Genomic DNA, 20,490 nt, shown 5'->3' with positions numbered 1-20,490 from the left:
AATTGCTGAGTTTTATGGTAACCTATGTTTAACATTTTGAGGAACTGCTAAATTGTTTTTGAAAGCAGCTAAATCATTTTACATTCTCACCGGAAAGGTATGAGGGATCCAATTTAGTAGGAGATTAGATTTTATACTGTTGGTGAGCAGAATCACAGAATCACAGTGGTTGAAAATTATTGGATTCTATTGCTGCTTCCCAGATAAGTTCAAGACATATGCTAGGTCAGAAGGCTTTTTCTGATGAATGAAACTAAAATGCAAGTCATTTCCTCAATTCTTGGGGGCTATTGTTATTCCGTTTCCATAGTCTTTGATTTTTATGTATTCCTATAGGCTACTTATAATCTGAGTTATTAAGGATTACTGAAATTTAGTGTTCATAAACTAAAACTAGCCAATTTCTAGAGCTTCCTGAGGGTTCTTAGTTTTCTTCTAAGAAATCTGTTAACTCTACAAAACTTTGGCAGCACTGAATTGAATTGAAAAATTCCTACTATGCACGCCCACACTGATGGATACTATTTTTAGTGCATCATTGGATTGTCTTGAGTTTGATTTGGTTCCTGTTTCTGCTACTCTTGAATTAACTGTAATTAAAGAATGTTAGATTTAATTTTGTTGACCATTTTGCTCTTGTGTAACTGTTTCATTGCTATAATTTCTCCATCATAAAGTTATTTTTCTACTGGAATATAGGAGCAAGTGAGTAGGTTGGATCTCTTGTTCCACTTAGGTGGGCCATGGTTAGAATAGTTTGAGAATGAATGGACTACATAATTGGACAGATTCTTTTCCACTCTGATATCCCACTCTAATAAATTTTTTAAATGGGTATTAGTGTACATTTAATTAAGGGTCTTAACTATGGAATACATGAATCTCTGAAAGTCCACAGATTGGCTTTGGAAGCCTGAAACCTTTGAAATTGTATGCCACATTTTGTGCATTTGTGTTTTTCCAAGAGAAACTGGGTTTGCCGAATTTCTTTAAAAAAAAAAAAAAAGTCCATGACCCCTCAAAATTAAAGAATTCAGATGGGTGAAGAGAATTTGTAAATTTGTGATTTGAAGTATTTGGGGAAAGTGAGACCTTACTTTGGTTAGGTGTTGCTGTTCAGTGATAGATGTTTTCTGGATACACTTTTTTTTAAAGTGTGACTCATTCCATGTTAGAATATCTCTATTTTATTCTTTCCTGGTAATTTTTGTCCCTGTCAGAACTTGGAGTTTGCCTTTAAAGTCCTCATTGCATATTTATTATTTTATATTCACTTTCTTGAATGATTGGGATGTTCTATTTAAGAGTGTTATTTTTGCTGCAGTGATTGCATGCTTTACTTGAAATGTATTGATATTTAAAAAAAGAGTTAATTGGCGTGCCAGAGTAAGAAAATGTATGAATGCTTTTCTATCCATTGGCCACTAGTTTTTCTTTCCTTTACTCTCTTGTTCTGTTTCTGTTTTGGTGGAGATTGGAATTTACCAGTAACCGGTAGAAGCTCTCCCATGTGGGCCCTGCTCTGGTGTGGCATCAGTTTGGATTCAGTCTCTTTAGGCCTCTGCAGTACGGTGTGTGTGGAGTATACTTTTCCTGTTTTAGCACTGGATGTAGCATGGTTGGATTTGAGATGAGATTGGTGATTTCAGTTAAATGTTTTTGGTAAAACAGACTTGTTACTTAATATTGTTTAAAATAGACTAAGAAATTGACAAGGGAGAGGCTCTGGGTGATTGATATTGGCTACAGGGTTAAAAGATGATGTAGTGTAATACCAATATATTTGGTCTTTGTCCCTGATTCCTGGCACAGAGCTCCTAAAACCTTTGGAATTCCCTGAGTGATAGGAAAGCTGCTTTCCATCATACATGAGCTTATGTTAATGAGGTGACTGAGAGGGACAACCAGAGAGACCTAGAGGATTAGAGGGTGGGAATTTTCAGCCCCACTCACCAACCTCCAGGAAGAGGAGGTAGGTGCTAGAGTTTGAACTGTTTATACACACGCACACACACCCATACATAATTTTTACGTAGTTGTAATCATAGTGTAGATTTTTGTCTATGATTTATTAACCATACTCCTGTTCTCAGATGTTTAGGTTGTTTCAAGTTTTTTGCTATTATAAATAAAACTGTTATGAATATTATTATTTAGTGAATGTATAATAAACATTTATTATACATTTTCCTCAAGAGGTTTTCTTCTAATTCTTGACATGTGCTAACAATTTTGAATATTTGTATCCTATTCTGGAATTTTGTATTTTTTAGAAAGACATTGTATCATAAATATTACCTATCTACTGTGGCCTTGAAATTATCATTTGTAAATAGATGCATATTATTCTAAGTTAATATAACTTTATTTTCTTTTTCCTTTCTCTGTTAGATAAATTACCTTATTTGTATTTTTTTCTACTGTTGATGACACTGTGATATGCATCTTTGCATTCTATTTTCCTCCTTTGGATTATTTTCTTAAGATAAGTTCTTATAAATGGGCCAAGTGGGTATTTTGTTTTGGGTGAATGTTGCCAAATTTAAAGGCACATATTTTACCTTAAACCTTCTACTTCTGTGGTATTTGCCTTCTTTAAAAAATTGAAATACTTTTTTTTTTTGGACAGTTTAAAATTTACAGAAAAATTGAGCAGATAGTACAGAGTTTCCCATATACCCTTCTACTCGTTATTGATAACTTACATTAGTACAGTACATTTGTTACAATTAATGAACCAATATTGGTACATTATTATTAACTGAAGTCCATGCTTTATTTACTTTTCCTTAGTTTTTACCTAATGTCCTTTTTGTGTGCCAGGACCCCATACCACAGTACATTTAATTGTCCTGGCTCCTTAGGCTCCTCTTGGTTGTGACTGTTACTCAGACTTTACTTGTTTCTGATGACTTTGACAGTTTTGAGGGGTACTGGTTAGGTATATTGTAGTATGCTCTCCTATTGGAATTTGGCTGATGTTTTTGTCATGAGATAAACAACCATGGACCAAGCAGGCAAATGAACCAGACGTATTCAGTGCAATATAAATTTACCAAAATGAATATGTTTCTTGTATACCAAAAATATATAAAGCTAGTATGTCATTTTTGCTATAACCATAAAGTACCTAGAAATAAATGAGATAGGAGGAGGGATCTACTGAAGGATGCAAAAATACGCATCTGAGAATAGCGTCAAAAATTATGAAAAAATAGGATAGTGAGTAGAGAAGGATTTGCATATTCGAACACTATGGTAATTAGAACCCTGAGATAGGAGTACACAGGAAGACCCTCAGAACAGAAATATAGGCTGTGAGTAAACTTAGTGTATAAGAAAAGAGATGCATTTTAGATCAATTAGGAAAAGCTAAATTATTTCATAAATGGTCTCAGAAAAAGTGATAGATATCACTAGTGGTGCAAGAGTGGAGAAAATGATTTAGACTCATATCTGTCTTTCCGTTCTAAAATAAAAATCCAGATCAAATATATAAGTTTTGAAAAATATACAGGTACTAGAAGAAAATTTAGGCAATTTTCTGATGTGAGACAGACCTTTCTTAGCATGATAGCATACTCAGTAGTCATAAAGGAAAAGATTGCCAAAAAGGTATAACAAAGTTGGTACAACAACAAACTGGATAAAAAGTATTTGTAACATGTTACAAGTCTGGGAGACTGAAAGAGCGAAGTGTGAAATAGTCATCTAAGCGAGTGGGAAAGCAAATGGACTAGGGAAATGTGGACTTGTCAGGCAGGACGTAGGGTCCACTTGAGTTAGTGCTCAGGAATCTAAAGTGAGACCAGTCAGCAACTTCATTTATATAGTCATGGAATAACTAGAGAGTTGGATTTAGAAAAGACTGAGATTTTGCCAGATCTGTAGTATGTAGCGAGAGAGGAAAGTGAAGTTGAGGGTGTATACAACTAACTGCTTATAATGGTGGACTGTGATATTTAATTTGGGTAAGGAGGGACGTTGGGACATCAGGAAGGGTGTGAGGATATAAGGAAGATTGAGGGACAGTGAAAAGTTGATAAGACCAATAGTTTGTAGGTCCAGGTAGGGTTAAAGAATTGTTGGAGTTAGGAAAGTGGAGAGATGGGGCTGTTGAGATGGTGCTGGTGAAAGGGGCATGGCAGACTTGAAATGGATTACAGAAGAGTACAGTTATTGGTAATAACAAGGCCTAGGGTGTGACCTGGGAGTAGATGGCTAAGATAAGATGGAGGGTAAGATTTTTGGAACAAAGGAGGTCAAAGACTTAGAGGCCAAGATATGGGCAGGATCATCTGTGTGAATATTGACATCACCAAGAATTATTTTGGGAATAATGCTGGAGAGTAGATAGTGAGCTAGGTGTTAAAGCAGTCAAGGAATTACTCTGGTGATTGTAGGGGACAGCAGTGAAGGAGGAGAGCCAGTGGTCAAGTCAGATGCATGAAGGTCAAAAGCTGGTTTTCTTTTTCAACTTTTATTATGAAAAATGTCAAACATATGCAAAAGTTTGAAGTACAGTGATCATTTATTTTCTATATTACTTCAGTTACTTAAATGTGTTTTGTATTTTTGTGGGGGCTTTAATTCTTTTTGTAATAAGGCAGCCTATAAATATGTTTCCAAATTCCTTTCCAGAAAGGTTGTGCTGATTTACATTTGTTTTAGCTAGGTATTAAGACTATACGTTCAGGGATCATTTCTATGGTTCGTATTAGCTAAGTATTGATGCAATACTTATTTTTACAGCTATTGTTACAGTTCCTTGCATTGTTGTTAGCTCTTCAGTATTTCATATGAATAAGCTGCCGCCTATTTTCCCAGACCACACTCTTCCCTCTGCTTTTGCATGTACTATTACCTCTGCCTAGAAATTTTTTCCCCACATTCATTCATTTAACAAATGTTTTGATGTATAAGGCATGAGCTAATTTGAAATGCACATGTCTGGTTGATTCATGGGAACTGATTTGCATGTGACCCTCTCTTTTTTGGCCTGTAGACAGAAATTTGTGTTTAGGCACCTGGGGGCCTGGGACTATTGTCCCTTTGAACTCCTGTCTGGGCCCAAAGAAAAGCTTTACTTTCTCATTTTCTCAACTTCTTTTTCCTCTGCTTCCAAACTTACATATATTCATCCTTACCACTTTTCCTGTCTTTTGTTCTGTCCCAGAGTCTAACTTTATACTCTAGAGCTGTCAACTTCCACTTTCTCTGGACCCAGACTTTTGTTAGGTAACCTCCTTTCCTTTTCCCTTTTCAAAATTAAATCTCTCCCTCTTCCTCTAAAAGTAGTTTTGTTCTCCCATCTAAAAAGTAAACCCTTATAATCTTTCCTCTTTCCTAAAGCCTCTTATCTCTCCTCCCACCCGTTTTTCCCCTTCCCTTAACAACATACGTCTTGAGTCACCTACATTTCACCTCCCGTTTACTGCCTAATCTACTTCAACTTGACTTTTACAGCCAGCTCACCATACTGGAACACTACTCACAACAGACTGCCAAAACTAATGGCTTAGTCATGACTTCTGTGACTATTCATGTTTGATGAATAAATATGTGGATGAAAGAAAAAATGAATGAATAGATAGATGGGGAACAGGTATGGAGAATATATGTACTCTGTAAGTTTCATATTACTGCGAGAACTATAAAGAAGTAGGTATTTTGCTTTAATCATTCTCTCGTGGAACTGACCTTGATCTCCTTGGGAATCAGATGGGGAAAGAACATTTTTTCCAAACTAACCAGCAAGTTTGGAGAGTTGCCTTTTATGTATGTAGCACATGAAGTGGAGGAGGCACTGGAGAAAGTTTTACAAGATATGCCTTCAGGAACTTGATTATCTTGCGTTTGAATGTCAGACCTTCAGTCAAATTATTTACACTAATCAGCATTCAACCAACATAATTCAAAGTATAATTGAAAAACCCAAGCCTTTCTCCTCATCCCAATAAAAAGCCTTTAGAATTCAATGGGAAATAAACCTTTATCTCTAAAAGTGTACTTACAAGAAAAAAAATAAACAAGTTACAGAAGGGCCATGTTGCAAGGAACAATTTGGTTTAAAATCCACAGCTCCGATGCCTGCAGGATTTCAAGGAAGTAGTTTGGAGCCTGCTCTGCTTTCTTACCAGTTTCTTTTCTACATACGTATTCAATTCAATACTACCTTTCTCCATGCCTCCCTCGCTTTCTTTTTTTTTCCCCTATATCTCAACCATCTTATTCATTTGCCCAGTTCATTTGTTTAGCAAGTAGATCTGGTTTAGGCACTAGGCATAGAGGTAAATAAAAATGGTCTGTGTCCAGAACAAGTGAAACAGGCAACATGTGAAATTGGGATACAGTATGATAAATGAAGTTATTGTGGCATGAACAGTGTTATGGGCATACCTAGGAGATAGTGACTAACTACCTGAGAGGACAGAAGTCTTCCAAAGAAGAGGTGACATTTGAGTTGGGAGTTGAAGAATGAGAAGAAAGTGTGGTGAACGTGACAGAGGGAACAGCTCTTTACAAAGGAATAGGGGAGTGAAAAAAACCTCTCTGCTTCAAGGAAAGGTTGGTGTAGTTAGGACATCTGAATCTAGGGGAAGTGTCTAGACATGCGTGTGGTAAAGTAGATTGGGGTGGGATTTTGAAGGGTGCCATATTTCATACTAAGAAGTTTGGGCTTTAACTTGTAATCAGTGGGGGAATTTAAGTAGAAGGGCATCAGTGGATGTTGTGGAAAAAAGTAGTAGCTCTGTGGAAGGCAGGAAGACCATTTTAGGAGGTTCATGCCCTAATTAATGTAATGACCCACTTACTGAGTCACAATCTCCCGGTGATGGGCCTGGGAATCTGTAGAACTAGAAAATGTCCCAGGTGATATAATCAGGCAGTTGGGAAACTTAAAAACAAAGCATTGGACATAAGAAATGTGGTTTCTAGGACCAGTTTTGCTACTGACTAGCTATTTGAGCTCATAGAAGTCTTTTAGTTTTCCCATCTTGAAAATTGAGGGTTTTAGACTAAATAATTACTGTAATTGTTTCCTTATGATTCTGTGCTTCTAAACAAATCCAACCTTAATTGAACTACTTTTTATTTATAATGGCTACAATTTTTTTTCCTTCTGGGTCTTACTGACCCTTTGTAGAAGAAGGATTTCCTACTCCTATTCAAGCATTTCTACTTTTCTCTGCCTTAGTATGAATATATTTACCACATTCTCCAAATTGCATTTGGATTATATTAAATTGAAGCAGTGGTCTTTGCCTTATGCCTGCTATCTACCACACATATTTTCTTGGTTTCTAAAAAGGTAACAATGTCTGTTCTCCACTTATGAGCAGGAAAATCTCCACATAAATATTCTAAAACCATTGATAATTAGCACAGTGTTCAGATTATATGATAACTGCAAACTGCCAAGATTGCCGATCATTACATGTTACCCCCTTTAAGGAGTAGAGAGAGGTGTTTATTGGATGCTGACTTCAATCACACATGCCTGAAACAGACATCAGCCCTGTAACTGGGGAGATGCTGATTATCCTTTTCTTCCTCTCAGAGGGTTATACCAAGAGGTAAGAAATAATTTAACACTCCCTAATTTATGTATGTGATTGCTGTAGACCTAAGTGTTGGAGGGCGTCTCTGGCTTGTGTTTCTTTCCCTTAGAAATGTAGCAAGAGGAAGTCGATCTGCTGCTTTCAGGAACCTGTGACCCACTCAGCATTAATTATTATCCCCATTTAAGAGAGGAAAAGGCAGATAAAGTCCATGGGAAGTTCATGGGCTTTAGAATTAGACAGGTTTAGGATTGCATCCTGGCTTCATCACTTACTAAATTTTGGCAAGTAATTTAATAGTTCAGTTTCTTCAAGTGTGAAATGAGTACAGTATCTCTGTCCTCCAGGGATATTGTGAGGATTATTAGTATTATCAAAGGTACCTAGCATTGTCTGGCACCTGTTAGACTAGTCTACAAGCTCCTGTGTGTGAAGCTCCTTGTATAGAACCTGAAATATTTTAGATTCTCAATGACTATTGAACAAGACAGATAGATAATTAATAAAGTGTACTGCATTGATAGTAAGCACTTAGTAAATAGTAACTTTTATGATTACATAATGTAAAAATGTTGATTTTTTTAAAAAACATCAAATGTATCTGTTGTATTTTTCAAATTTTCAGTTACTATTATTTCTCTGCAAATATAGATTAGAATTGTTAAGCGTGAAGTAATTATTCTACAACAGGCCAGAGAGAATTGGTATAAACATAACAGATATGAAATGGTAGACTTTAAAAGCTTAATGGTTCTATGGATGGACCAAGAGAATATCATACTAAATGAAGTAAGTCAGGCAGAGAAAGACAAATATTATATCACTTATATGTGGAATCTAAAAAAATAATACAAATGAATCTATATACTGAAGAGAAACAGACTCAGACAGAAAACAAACTTATGGCTACCAAAGGGGAAAGGGAGTGGGGAGGGATAAATTAGGAGTATGGGATTAACAGATACAAACTACTATACATAAAATAGATAAGCAACAAGGATTTACTGTATAATACAGGGAACTATATTCAATATCTTGTAATAACCTATAATGGAAAATAATCTGAAATATATATACACATACAAACATATATATAAATAAATTTTTAAAAAGTCATCTGAACAATCCAGATACAGTTGGGCAAAGATAATGTAATATTTTGCATTAAAAATTCCTAAATATAGCATATATAAAAGTTTAAAAAAGAAGCTTATTGATTCCAACAAATTATGCTACCATATTCAGATGTTACCACAGTCAATCAGATGTAACCTACGTACATACATGTTATAATGTGGTACCGGCGTGCATGGGTGGCTAAATCCCATGTACCAGGTGAAGAATATTCTGTAATACCAGTACCTTCAGCTTCCCTAAGAGGATTTGCCCTCCCTGCCCCTCACATTATTTGATTCATTTCTTTGGTTTTATTTCAGGATTATACCTGTGATTATTGAGCATTTGTTACGTGGCATTCTGTTGTATTCACAGAGTACATGATGACTAGCTAGAGGTTCTAGATAGATGATCTGTAAGTTTTAGACCTAGGTCTAACTGATAAAGGCTTTGTGACTGTGGGATCCTATTCCTTATTTGTCTTTTGTAAGCCTGTGCTTTTTCTTTAAGCTATCTTTGGAAATGCACATGCTTTTATGCAGTTATAAAATGCATTGTAGGTAATGCTTTTGGAGGATTTCTCCCACATTTAAAAAATCTCAGGAGGGGGGTGTGGGATGAATTGGGAGATTGGGATTGACATACATACACTGTTTATACTATGTATAAAGTAGATAACTAATGAGAACCTACTGTATAGCTCAGGGAACTCTATCCAGTGCTGTGTGGTGACCTAAATGGGAAGGAAATCCAAAAAAGAGGGGGCATATGTATACGTATAGCTGATTCACTTTGCTGTACAGTAGAAACTAACACAACATTGTAAAGCAACTATACTCCAATAACATTAATTTTAAAAAAGTGGATGCAGTAAACATATTAGAGTACAAAGTTAATAGTTTGCAATTACAAATTAATCAAGCAGAATGAAGATTAGAACAAAAAGGAGTCAAGGAAATCTTTTTAAAAGTTATACTTATGGTAGCAATTATTGTTAACTGTATTTTCAGATATATTAAAGTATATTTTGCCTAAAAAAATAAATTAAAAAAAATAAAATTTGGGGGAAAAAATTCTCTCCTAATAAAATAGGGGTCCTAGCTACTGCATATCTTAAGTCAGTAGTTTCTTTGCAAGATTTGGCTTATTTTGGTTTAACATTACTTGTAATAATTTAAAATTGGGGAGGTAAAAGTGTTATACTTGTTTGTAGAATTTCTATAGTTGAGGAAGTTGTAATCAAAACTTGATTTATGAAATTTCCTTCTGTGTTCACTTTATTTAGCTGGTGACACCACGCTTCACCCAGTCTCACAGAGTATCATTCTGGGAGTCGTCTCTTTGCTTCCTTTTTCTCCATGATCTCTTATGTCTAAAGAGTCCCTGAGTTCCACCTGCTTTAAACACTTCATTGCTTCTCCAGTTCATCCCTTCTCCTCTCTTCCTGAGGCCACTGTTCTAGATCAGGTGCCAGATAGCATTCTCATCTGTGCCAGATATTCTAACTGATCTCCCCGATGCAGTCTTGGCCTTTTCTTCACAATTGAGTGTCTTATTTTAAGTGAAATATGACTGTGTCCCTCCTTAAAACCTTTTAAAACTTGTCAGCCGCAGGTTCAAGTACAAGGTTCTTAACATTATAGTTATAACTAATTCTTACTCACCTGTTGAAGTTCTACACAGTACCTCCTCTAGGAGTTCTTGACCACCCCACCATAGTTTAGGTATTATTTTTCTGTATAGTAAGCAACTCCAAACCTGGAGTTAACATTACCTTTTGAGAAAGGAGTGAAGAAAACTAACTGGTACATGGGTAAAATTTCCTCCTACCTAAGAAGAGTGTAGTGACAGGTGAAGTCTAAGTGTTGTAAAAGGTTTAAAGTTCCATTGCAGTGAAGCTTAAAAAAAGAATGTGCACTTTGAGAGGGAGGGTGGTATATCATGGTAACATACAGAAAAGCTGGGAGTCAGAAGACTAAAACTGGCAGTGCCATTCCAAGCATTTTGGGGGTTTGCTCATCCCTGCTGCCCAGTCCTTGCTTACCCTGTTGTGTAGGTAGATGTGTCAGACTGCTGATGCCTGATATCGTTAAGCATTTTAATCACAGTTAAATCCCTTTGCTCACCACGCAATGATCTGGCCAAAATTTAGTAGATGATTGTTTGCTTTATAGGAAGAAAAGCTGCTGTTTGTTCTCTTAGCCATTAAATTTATCGTTGTAAATGAACAAACTGGATTTATATACCAGTTTTTTCGTGACTTACCTTGGTGGTCATACTGGTACAGTCATCTTTCTCCTTGAGCACACTGCATTCACTATGATATGGTACCTTGTAACACTTCTTGGCAGCTAGTCAGCCAACTTCTCTGGTGACACCTTCCACCACGACATGCAACTCTTTATGCCTTCTTTGTTCAGATGGCTTGTGCAAACATTTTTCCTCAGGCTTCTAAAAATGTTAATATTTAAATGAGAAGCCCGCGCACTGCGGCATGTGGGATCTTCCCGCACCAGGGCTCAAACCCATGTCCCCTGCACTGGCAGGGGGATTCTTAACCACTGTGCCACCAGGGAAGCCCAACATACATGTTTTAATAGTTACTTTTAGTCCATTTTTATAAACCTGTAGAACTTAATTACAGCTATGCTACATTTATTTTGGATATTTTTCTTGTTTGGGGATTTTTTTTGAAGAAGAAGAGTATTATGGATTTCCATGTTATTGTGCAATTAATTTATAGAGTTGATTTCTTTGAAATAAATTCTAGCCTAGTTGTAACAACCCTCCTCTTTCCCAAGTTAATTTCTACAAAATTGGTTCATGCCAAAGGTTTCTCTATTAAGTATTTGCTATTAAATATGACTGTTTTTCTATTAAATAGTTTTATTTTAAAGGCAGCACCATTACCCAACAAAATCTCCTACCCTTCCCCAAATGTAAATTCTGTGTTCGGCAGCAGCCGAAGCCCTGCATTGTTTTTTGTTGGAAGTGTGAGCTGAAGGGGACAGACATTCCTACTCCTTAGCGGAAGCACTAAGCTGCAATCTGCCCTTGTTGTGTTATTAATGGCACAATGTTTTCATGTTGTAGATGGCTGAGTGCTAGCAAGGAAAATTCAGGACCATGATGGCTCAGTTTCCCACAGCTATGAATGGTAAGTAGCTTCGTGCTTGTGGCAAGATAAAGAGGTTATGAGATTTTTTTTCTTTGGTAGAGGTTATAAAATATCCATTTAGTTATTTTTCCTTAAACTTATAAATGAAAAACTTAAAGTATTCTTGTTGAAAGTATTTAGATAGTTTATTTCAGAACACTGCATGTATCTTCTATTAGAATATTATGCAGTAAATCCCACGGCTCAGTATAAGCATGTTCTGCAGTATCATCTGGAATGTGGTGGCTTGCCTTTGAGCAGTTAAGGATAACCTAAACAAACATTGTGTTCAATGCGTAAAACTGGAGGACGAAAAGCTTAGTGCCATAAGTGGAGAATATTAAAGGTGTTTTTGATAGCATGAGATGATTGTAAACTGATTAAACCAGTAAATATTCAATTATTAATATACATATAAAATTGGTTCGTTTTCCCTTTTATAAAGGATTATGTATGCCTATACCCAGTTGTTTAATAGGAAACATATTAGAGGAAAATGTTTAGGTAATTGCAATAATAAAAAGTTTTTAAAGTTTTTTTTTCTGATTCTAGCTTTATTTCCCAGATACACATTAATTACCCTTAATAGGTCTTGTTACTGTGTATGTCATTTATCATTGAGAATATGCATTATATTTTTAAATCACTAAACAAATCAGAGATGCTGAGTTCTTAATTTTGAGGTAAATTTTATTAGCTAATTAAAAATATAAAGAAATAGAGGGTCCAGTCAATAACTCTTTAACACTTGAATTGAAAACCGTAATAGTAAAGAACACTAGAAGGAAAAAAAGAGGAAAAAATCACCAGTAATTCCACCACCTTCACAAAGGGATTGTGTTAATGTTACCATCTAGTATTTGATCAGTTACATTAAAAAAAAAAAAAAAATGTTCTCACTCATAGGGCCAGATCAGTACATTGTTTTTTGTTGTTGTTGTTGTTTTAAATTTATTTATTTATTTATTTTTGGCTTCGTTGGGTCTTCGTTGCGGTGCGCAGGCTTCTCATTGTGGTGGCTTTTCTTGTTGCAGAGTACGGGCTCTAGGCAAGCAGGCTTCAGTAGTTGTGGCACGTGGGCTCAGTAGTTGTGGCTCGTGGGCTCTAGAACACAGGCTCAGTAGTGTGGCACACGGGCTTAGTTGCTCTGCGGCATGTGGGATCTTCCAGGACCAGGGCTCGAACCCGTGTCCCCTGCATTGGCAGGCGGATTCTTAACCACTGCGCCACCAGGGAAGCCCAAATCAGTACATTGTTAATAAAGAAAATGTATGTTGTATATCTAAAAGTTTTAAGACTCAGGATTGACCTTGTGAGATTTAGAAAAGTTTTAGAAAAATGAATTATTTGCATAAAACGTAAAAATAAATTCAGATGTGTGTAGGATTCTGTCATTTAAGGATGGACTTGAGGTAAGGGTTTTGTTGTTTTTTGCCTTTTCACATGTGAGCCTTTGTCCTTCTCTCTAAATGGTATGGGATTATAAAGATTATTTGAGGCCATGGATAATTTTTTGAAATTAATTTTTCTTCCATAATGAGTGATAAATGTTAAGTTTAGAGTCAGGGTAATAATTGTAGTAGTAATGTGCTCTACTCAAATTTGAGGATTTCTATGCCCCATGCAAAGGAGTTTGCTGTAAACACATTGTTTAGTTATAAACTTCAACCAACATGTTAAGCAGGTTTATAAACAAAATGAACATGAAAGAAATCAGTACAGACCTGGTCTTTCTTCATTTTGTTTTTTTTTTCCATTCTCTGAACATTTACGGATCACTTTGTAGCTCATTGCATTATACATAAAATATTGGAAACAAATGATGTTCAATAACAAAAAAAAGATTACTTGAATAATTGTCTAAAATGTTGTAAAGTTAATTTAGGAGTAGTATATAGGAATAAAGATAGTAATTTTTTTTTTTAATTATGGAATAAGATATCTTTTTTATTTTTTTAATTTTTATTTATTTATGGCTGTGTTGGGTCTTCGTTTCTGTGCGAGGGCTTTCTCTAGTTGTGGCAAGCGGGGGCCACTCTTCATTGCGGTGCGCGGGCCTCTTACTATCACGGCCTCTCTTGTTGCGGAACACAGGCTCCAGATGCGCAGGCTCAGTAATTATGGCTCACGGGCCCAGCCACTCCACGGCATGTGGGATCTTCCCAGACCAGGGCTCGAACCTGTGTCCCCTGCATTGGCAGGCGGAGTCTCAACCACTGCGCCATCAGGGAAGCCCAAGATAGTAATTTTTTTAAACTTTTTTTTTTAATTTAATTGTATTTTTTTATACAGCAGGTTCTTATTAGTTATGCATTTTATACATATTAGTGTATGTATGTCAATCCCAATCTCCCAATTCATCCCACCACCACCACCCCCGCCACTTTCCCCCCTTGTTGTCCATACGTTTGTTCTCTACAGCTGTGTCTCTATTTCTGCCCTGCAAACCGGTTCATCTGTACCATTTTTCTAGGTTCCACATATATGCGTTAATATACGATATTTGTTTTTCTCTTTCTGACTTACTTCACTCTGTATGACAGTCTCTAGATCCATCCACGTCTCAACAAATGACCCAATTTCGTTCCTTTTTATGGCTGAGTAATATTCAATTGTACACATGTACCACATCTTCTTTATCCATTCATCTGTCGATGGGCATTTAGGTTGCTTCCATGACCTGGCTATTGTAAATACTGCTGCAGTGAACACTGGGGTGCGTGTGTCTTTTTGAATTATGGTTTTCTCTGGGTATATGCCCAGTAGTGAGATTGCTGAGCCATATGGTAATTCTATTTTTAGTTTTTTAAGGAACCTCCATACTGTTCTATAGTGGCTGTATCAATTTACATTCCCACCAACAGTGCAAGAGGGTTCCCTTTTCTCCACACCCTCTCCAGCATTTGTTGTTTGTAGATTTTCTGATGATGCCCATTCTAATGGTGTAAGGTGATACCTCATTGTAGTTTTGATTTGCATTTCTCTAATAATTAGTTGAGCAGCTTTTCATGTGCTTCTTGGCCATCTGTATGTCTTCTTTGGAGAAATGTCTATTTAGGTCTTCTGCCCATTTTTGGATTGGGTTTTTTGTTTTTGTTTTTTAAATGGTTACAGAGTTTTATTTATTTATTTATTTATTTATGGCTGTGCTGGGTCTTCGTTTCTGTGCGAGGGCTTTCTCTAGTTGCGGCAAGGGGGGGCCACTCTTCATCGTGGTGCGCGGGCCACTCACTATCGCGGCCTCTCTTGTTGTGGATCACAGGCTCCAGACGCACAGGCTCAGTAGTTGTGGCTCACGGGCCTAGTTGCTCCGCAGCATGTGGGATCTTCCCAGACCAGGGCTCGAACCCGTATCCCCTGCATTGGCAGGCAGATGCTCAACCACTGCGCCACCAGGGAAGCCCGTTTGTTTTTTTAAGATTGAGCTGCATGAGCTATTTATGTATTTTGGAGATTAATCCTTTGTCCGTTGGTTCGTTTGCAAATATTTTCTCCCATTCTGAGGGTTGTCTTTTTGTCTTATTTGTAGTTTCCTTTGCTGTGCAAAAGCTTTTAACTTTCATTAGGTCCCATTTGTTTATTTTTGTTTTTATTTCCATTACTCTAGGAGGTGGATCAAAAAAGATCTTGCTGTGATTTATGTCAAAGAGTGTTCTTCCTATGTTTTCCTCTAAGACTTTTATAGAGTCCGGTCTTAACATTTAGGTCTCTAATCCATTTTGAGTTTATTTTTGTGTATGGTGTTAGGGAGTGTTCTAATTTCATTCATTTACATGTAGCTGTCCAGTTTTCCCAACACCATTTATTGAAGACACTGTCTTTTCTCCATTGTATATCCTTGCCTCCTTTGTCATAGATTAGTTGACCATAGGTGTGTGGGTTTACCTCTGGGCTTTCTATCCTGCTCCATTGATCTATATTTCTATTTTTGTGCCAGTACCATATTGTCTTGATTACTGTAGCTTTGTAGTATAGTCTGAAGTCAGGTAGTCTGATTGCTCCAGCTCTGTTTTTTTCCCTCAGGACTGCTTTGGCTATTCGGGGTCTTTGTGTCTCCATACAAATTTTAAGATTTTTTGTTCTATTTCTGTAAAAAATGCCATTGGAAATTTGATAGGGATTGCATTGAATCTGTAGATTGCTTTGGGTAGTATAGTCATTTTCACAATATTGATTCTTATAATCCAGGAACATGGTATATCTCTCCATCTCTGTATCATCTTTAATTTCTTTCATCAGTGTCTTATAGTTTTCTGCATACAGGTCTTTTGTCTCCCTAGGTAGGTTTATTCCTAGGTATTTTATTCTTTTTGTTGCAATGGTAAATGGGAGTGTTTCCTTAATTTCTCTTTCAGATTTTTCATCATTAGTATATAGGAATGCAAGAGATTTCTGTGCATTAATTTTGTATCCTGCAACTTTACCAGATTCATTCATTAGCTCTAGTAGTTTTCTGGTGGCATCTTTAGGATTCTCTATGTATAGTATCATGTCATCTGCAAACAGTGACAGTTTTACTTCTTTTCAATTTGTATTCCTTTTATTTCTTTTTCTTCTCTGATTGCCATGGCTAGGACTTCCAAAACTATGTTGAATAATAGTGGTGAGAGTGGACATCCTTGTCTTGTTCCTGATCTTAGAGGAAATGCTTTCAATTTTTCACCATTGAGAATGATGTTTGCTGTGGGTTTGTCGTATGTGGCCTTTATTATGTTGAGGTAGGTTCCCTCTATGCCCATTTTCTGGAGAGTTTTTATCATAAATGGGTGTTGAATTTTGTCAAAAGCTTTTTCTGCATCTATTGAGATGATCATATGGTTTTTCTTCTTTAGTTTGTTAATATGGTGTATCACATTGATTGATTTGCGTATATTGAAGAATCCTTGCATCCCTGGGATAAATCCCACTTGATCGTGGTGTATGATCCTTTTAATGTGTTGTTGGATTCTGTTTGCTAGTATTTTGTTGAGGATTTTTGCATCTATATTCATCAGTGATATTGGTCTGTAATTTTCTTTTTTTGTAGTGTCTTTGTCTGGTTTTGGTATCAGGGTGATGGTGGCCTCATAGAATGAGTTTGGGAGTGTTCCTTCCTCTGCAATTTTTTGGAAGAGTTTGAGAAGGATGGGTGTTAGCTCTTCTCTAAATGTTTGATAGAGTTCACCTGTGAAGCCATCTGGTCCTGGACTTTTGTTTGTTGGAAGATTTTTAATCACAGTTTCAATTTCATTACTTGTGATTGGTCTGTTCATATTTTCTATTTCTTCCTGGTCTAGTTTTGGAAGGTTATACCTTTCTAAGAATTTGTCCATTTCTTCCAGGTTGTCCATTTTATTGGCATAGAGTTGCTTGTAGTAGTCTCTTAGGATGCTTTGTATTTCTGCGGTATCTGTTGTAACTTCTCCTTTTTCATTTCTAATTTTATTGATTTGAGTCCTCTCCCTCTTTTTCTTGATGAGTCTGGCTAATGGTTTATCAATTTTGTTTATCTTCTCAAAGAACCAGCTTTTAGTTTTATTGATCTTTGCTGTTGTTTCCTTTGTTTCTGTTTCATTTATTTCTGCTCTGATCTTTATGATTTCTTTCCTTCTGCTAACTTTGGGTTTTGTTTGTTCTTCTTTCTCTAGTTACTTTAGGTGTAAGGTTAGATTGTTTATTTGAGATTTTTCTTGTTTCTTGAGGTAGGCTTGTATTGCTTTAAACTTCCCTCTTAGAACTACTTTTGCTGCGTCCTACAGGTTTTGGATCGTCGTGTTTTCATTGTAATTTGTCTCTAGGTATTTTTTGATTTCCTCTTTGATTTCTTCAGTGATCTCTTGGTTATTTAGTAACGTATTGTTTAGCCTCCATGTGTTTGTGTTTTTTACATTTTTTTCCCTGTAATTCATTTCTAATCCCATAGTGCTGTGGTCAGCAAAGATGCGTGATATGATTTCAATTTTCTTAAATTTACTGAGGCTTGATTTGTGGTCCAAGATGTGACCTTTCCTGGAGAATGTTCCATGTGCATTTGAGAAGAAAGTGTAATCTGCTGTTTTTGGATGGAATGTCCTATAAATGTCAATTAAGTCTATCTGGTCTATTGTGTCATTTAAAACTTGTGTTTCCTTATTAATTTCCTGTCTGGATGATCTGTCCATTGGTGTAAGTGAGCTGTTGAAGTCCCCCACTATTACTGTGTTACTGTCGATTTCCTCTTTTATAGCTGTTAGCAGTTGCCTTATGTATTGAGGTGCTCCTATGTTGGGTGCATATGTATTTATAATTGTTATATCTTCTTCTTGGATTGATCCCTGGATCATTATGTAGTGTCCTTCCTTGTCTCTTGTAACATTCTTTATTTTAAAGTCTATTTTATCTGATATGAGTATTGCTACTCCAGCTTTCTTTTGATTTCCATTTGCATGGAATATCTTTTTCCATCCCCTCACTTTCAGTCTGTATGTGTCCCTAGGTCTGAAGTGGGTCTCTTGTAGACAGCATGTATATGGGTCTTGTTTTTGTATCCATTCAGCAAGCCTGTGTCTTTTGGTTGGAGCATTTAATCCATTCACGTTTAAGGTAATTATCGATATGTATGTTCCTGTTACCATTTTCTTAATTGTTATGGATTTGTTTTTGTAGGTCCTTTTCTTCTCTTGTGTTTCCCACTTAGAGCAGTTCCTTTATCATTTGTTGTAGCGCTGGTTTGGTGGTGCTGAATTCTCTTAGCTTTTGCTTGACTGTAAAGCTTTTGATTTCTCCATTGAATCTGAATGAGATCCTTGCCTTGTAGAGTAATCTTGGTTGTAGGTTCTTCCCTTTCATCACTTTAAATATATCATGTCACTCCCTTCTGGCTTGTAGAGTTTCTGCTGAGAAATCAGCTGTTAACCTTATGGGAGTTCCCTTGTATGTTGTCGTTTTTCCCTTGTTGCTTTCAATAATTATTTTTTGTCTTTAATTTTTGTCAGTTTGATTACTATGTCTCTCGGCATGTTTCTCCTTGGGTTTATCCTGCCTGTGACTCTCTGCACTTCCTCGACTTGGGTGGCTATTTCCTTTCCCATGTTAGGGAAGTTTTTGACTATAATCTCTTCAAATATTTTCTCTGGTCCTTTCTCTCTCTCTTCTCCTTCTGGGACCCCTATAATGCGAATGTTGTTGCATTTAATGTTGTCCCAGAGGTCTCTTAGGCTGTCTTCATTTCTTTTCATTCTTTTTTCTTTATTCTGTTCTGCGGCAATGAATTCCACCATTCTGTCTTCCAGGTCACTTATCTGTTCTTCTGCCTCAGTTTTGCTGCTATTGATTCCTTCTAGTGTATTTTTCATTTCAGTTATTGTATTGTTCATCTCTGTTTGTTTGTTCTTTGATTCTTCTAGGTGTTCATTAATTCTTCCAGGTCTTTGTTAAACATTTCTTGCATCTTCTCGATCTTTGCCTCCATTCTTTTTCCGAGGTCCTGGATCATCTTCACTATCGTTATTCTGAAATCTTTTTCTGGAAGGTTGCCTATCTCCACTTCATTTATTTATTTTTCTGGGGTTTTATCTTGTTCCTTCATGTGGTACAAAGTCCTCTGCCTTTTCATCTTGTCTATCTTTCTGTGAATGTGGTTTTCCTTCCACAGGCTGCATAATTGTCAGTTTTTTTAAACTTCTGAGGAATTGACAGCTAATGCAGACTCTAGTACTTAGGAGGTACTTATCCTCCTACTTAGTTTATAAAGTAGCTGAAGATTGAAGATAATCTTGTATATATCTAATTTAAGTCCAATTCAGGGTTTAAGATCTTTTTGAAATAAGCATCCATGTATAGCACAGAACCTTCAAAAGCAGTGTGTGCTCCTTTAATAAATTCTCAGTTATTGATTGGGTTAAAATTTTTTCATGCCCAGTACCATTGGAACTTGTCTCTAAGTGCTCCTCCTACACCAAGCTATTTGTCTAAATACTTCTGACACAGTCTTCAAATTTTGCCATGTCTACTTTATCATTCTGAGACTAACCACAGACGTTTTAGACTTTTTTGGCTCTTAGAGCTGTGTTGTCTAATATAGTAACCATTAGCTACATGTGGCTATTTAAATTTATATTTAGATTAATAAAAATTAAATTTAAATTAATAAGAGTTAAGTAAAATAAAAAATTCAGTTCCTCAGTCACACAGCCACATTTCAAGTGCTCAAATCCATGTATGGCTAGTGACTACTGTATTGGACAATGCAGATACATCTCAGAAAGCTCTGTTGAACAGATATTCTTTTCTTAGTCTGTTTGCTTCACCTCCCATCTCCTTAACAGAACTAAAAAAGATCATTGCATTGTATTTTTAACCACTTGTGATTTTTACTTCTGGTGTCTTCTGCAGCAGCAGAATCATCCTTGCCAAAGCCTTCCTTAATCATGGTAGGTTTGCTTTCTGCTTTTCAAAAATTTAATGAAATTTTAAATACAGAGGGCATGATATATGAGCCATAAGGTGATAGGCAAGAGGCCACTTCAGATACATGTTGCTACCAGTTGATATTGGAGTGTAATGTGGCTTGTTTCAGTCAAAATTATGGAGGTACTAAAGACTGGTTATGTGAGTATGAAGTGCTGAAGTCCATGACAGTGGCTTTGTCTAAAATGTGGAAGAGAGAAGGGAGAAGGAGAGAAAAGGAACAGCTAG

At 36.3% G+C, this 20,490-nt stretch overlaps 1 protein-coding gene across 4 annotated transcripts in view; it reads left to right on the top strand.

Moving 5' to 3' along the window:
• Positions 1–20,490, top strand: part of ITSN2 (intersectin 2) — a 160,032-nt gene that overhangs the window by 14,066 nt on the left and 125,476 nt on the right. For all 4 annotated transcript variants that reach the window (XM_068563921.1, XM_068563920.1, XM_068563922.1 and 1 more), the window contains exon 2: positions 11,772–11,835. In XM_068563921.1, coding sequence (XP_068420022.1) covers positions 11,805–11,835 — 31 coding nt within the window. In that variant the 5' untranslated portion in view covers positions 11,772–11,804. The remainder of the gene's footprint in view (positions 1–11,771; positions 11,836–20,490) is intronic.

This window comes from Eschrichtius robustus, chromosome 15, assembly GCF_028021215.1.
Source record: "Eschrichtius robustus isolate mEscRob2 chromosome 15, mEscRob2.pri, whole genome shotgun sequence".
NCBI lineage: Eukaryota > Metazoa > Chordata > Mammalia > Artiodactyla > Eschrichtiidae > Eschrichtius > Eschrichtius robustus.
Note: the sequence above shows the minus strand (reverse complement) of the source record. Positions and strands in the feature narration are given on the sequence as shown.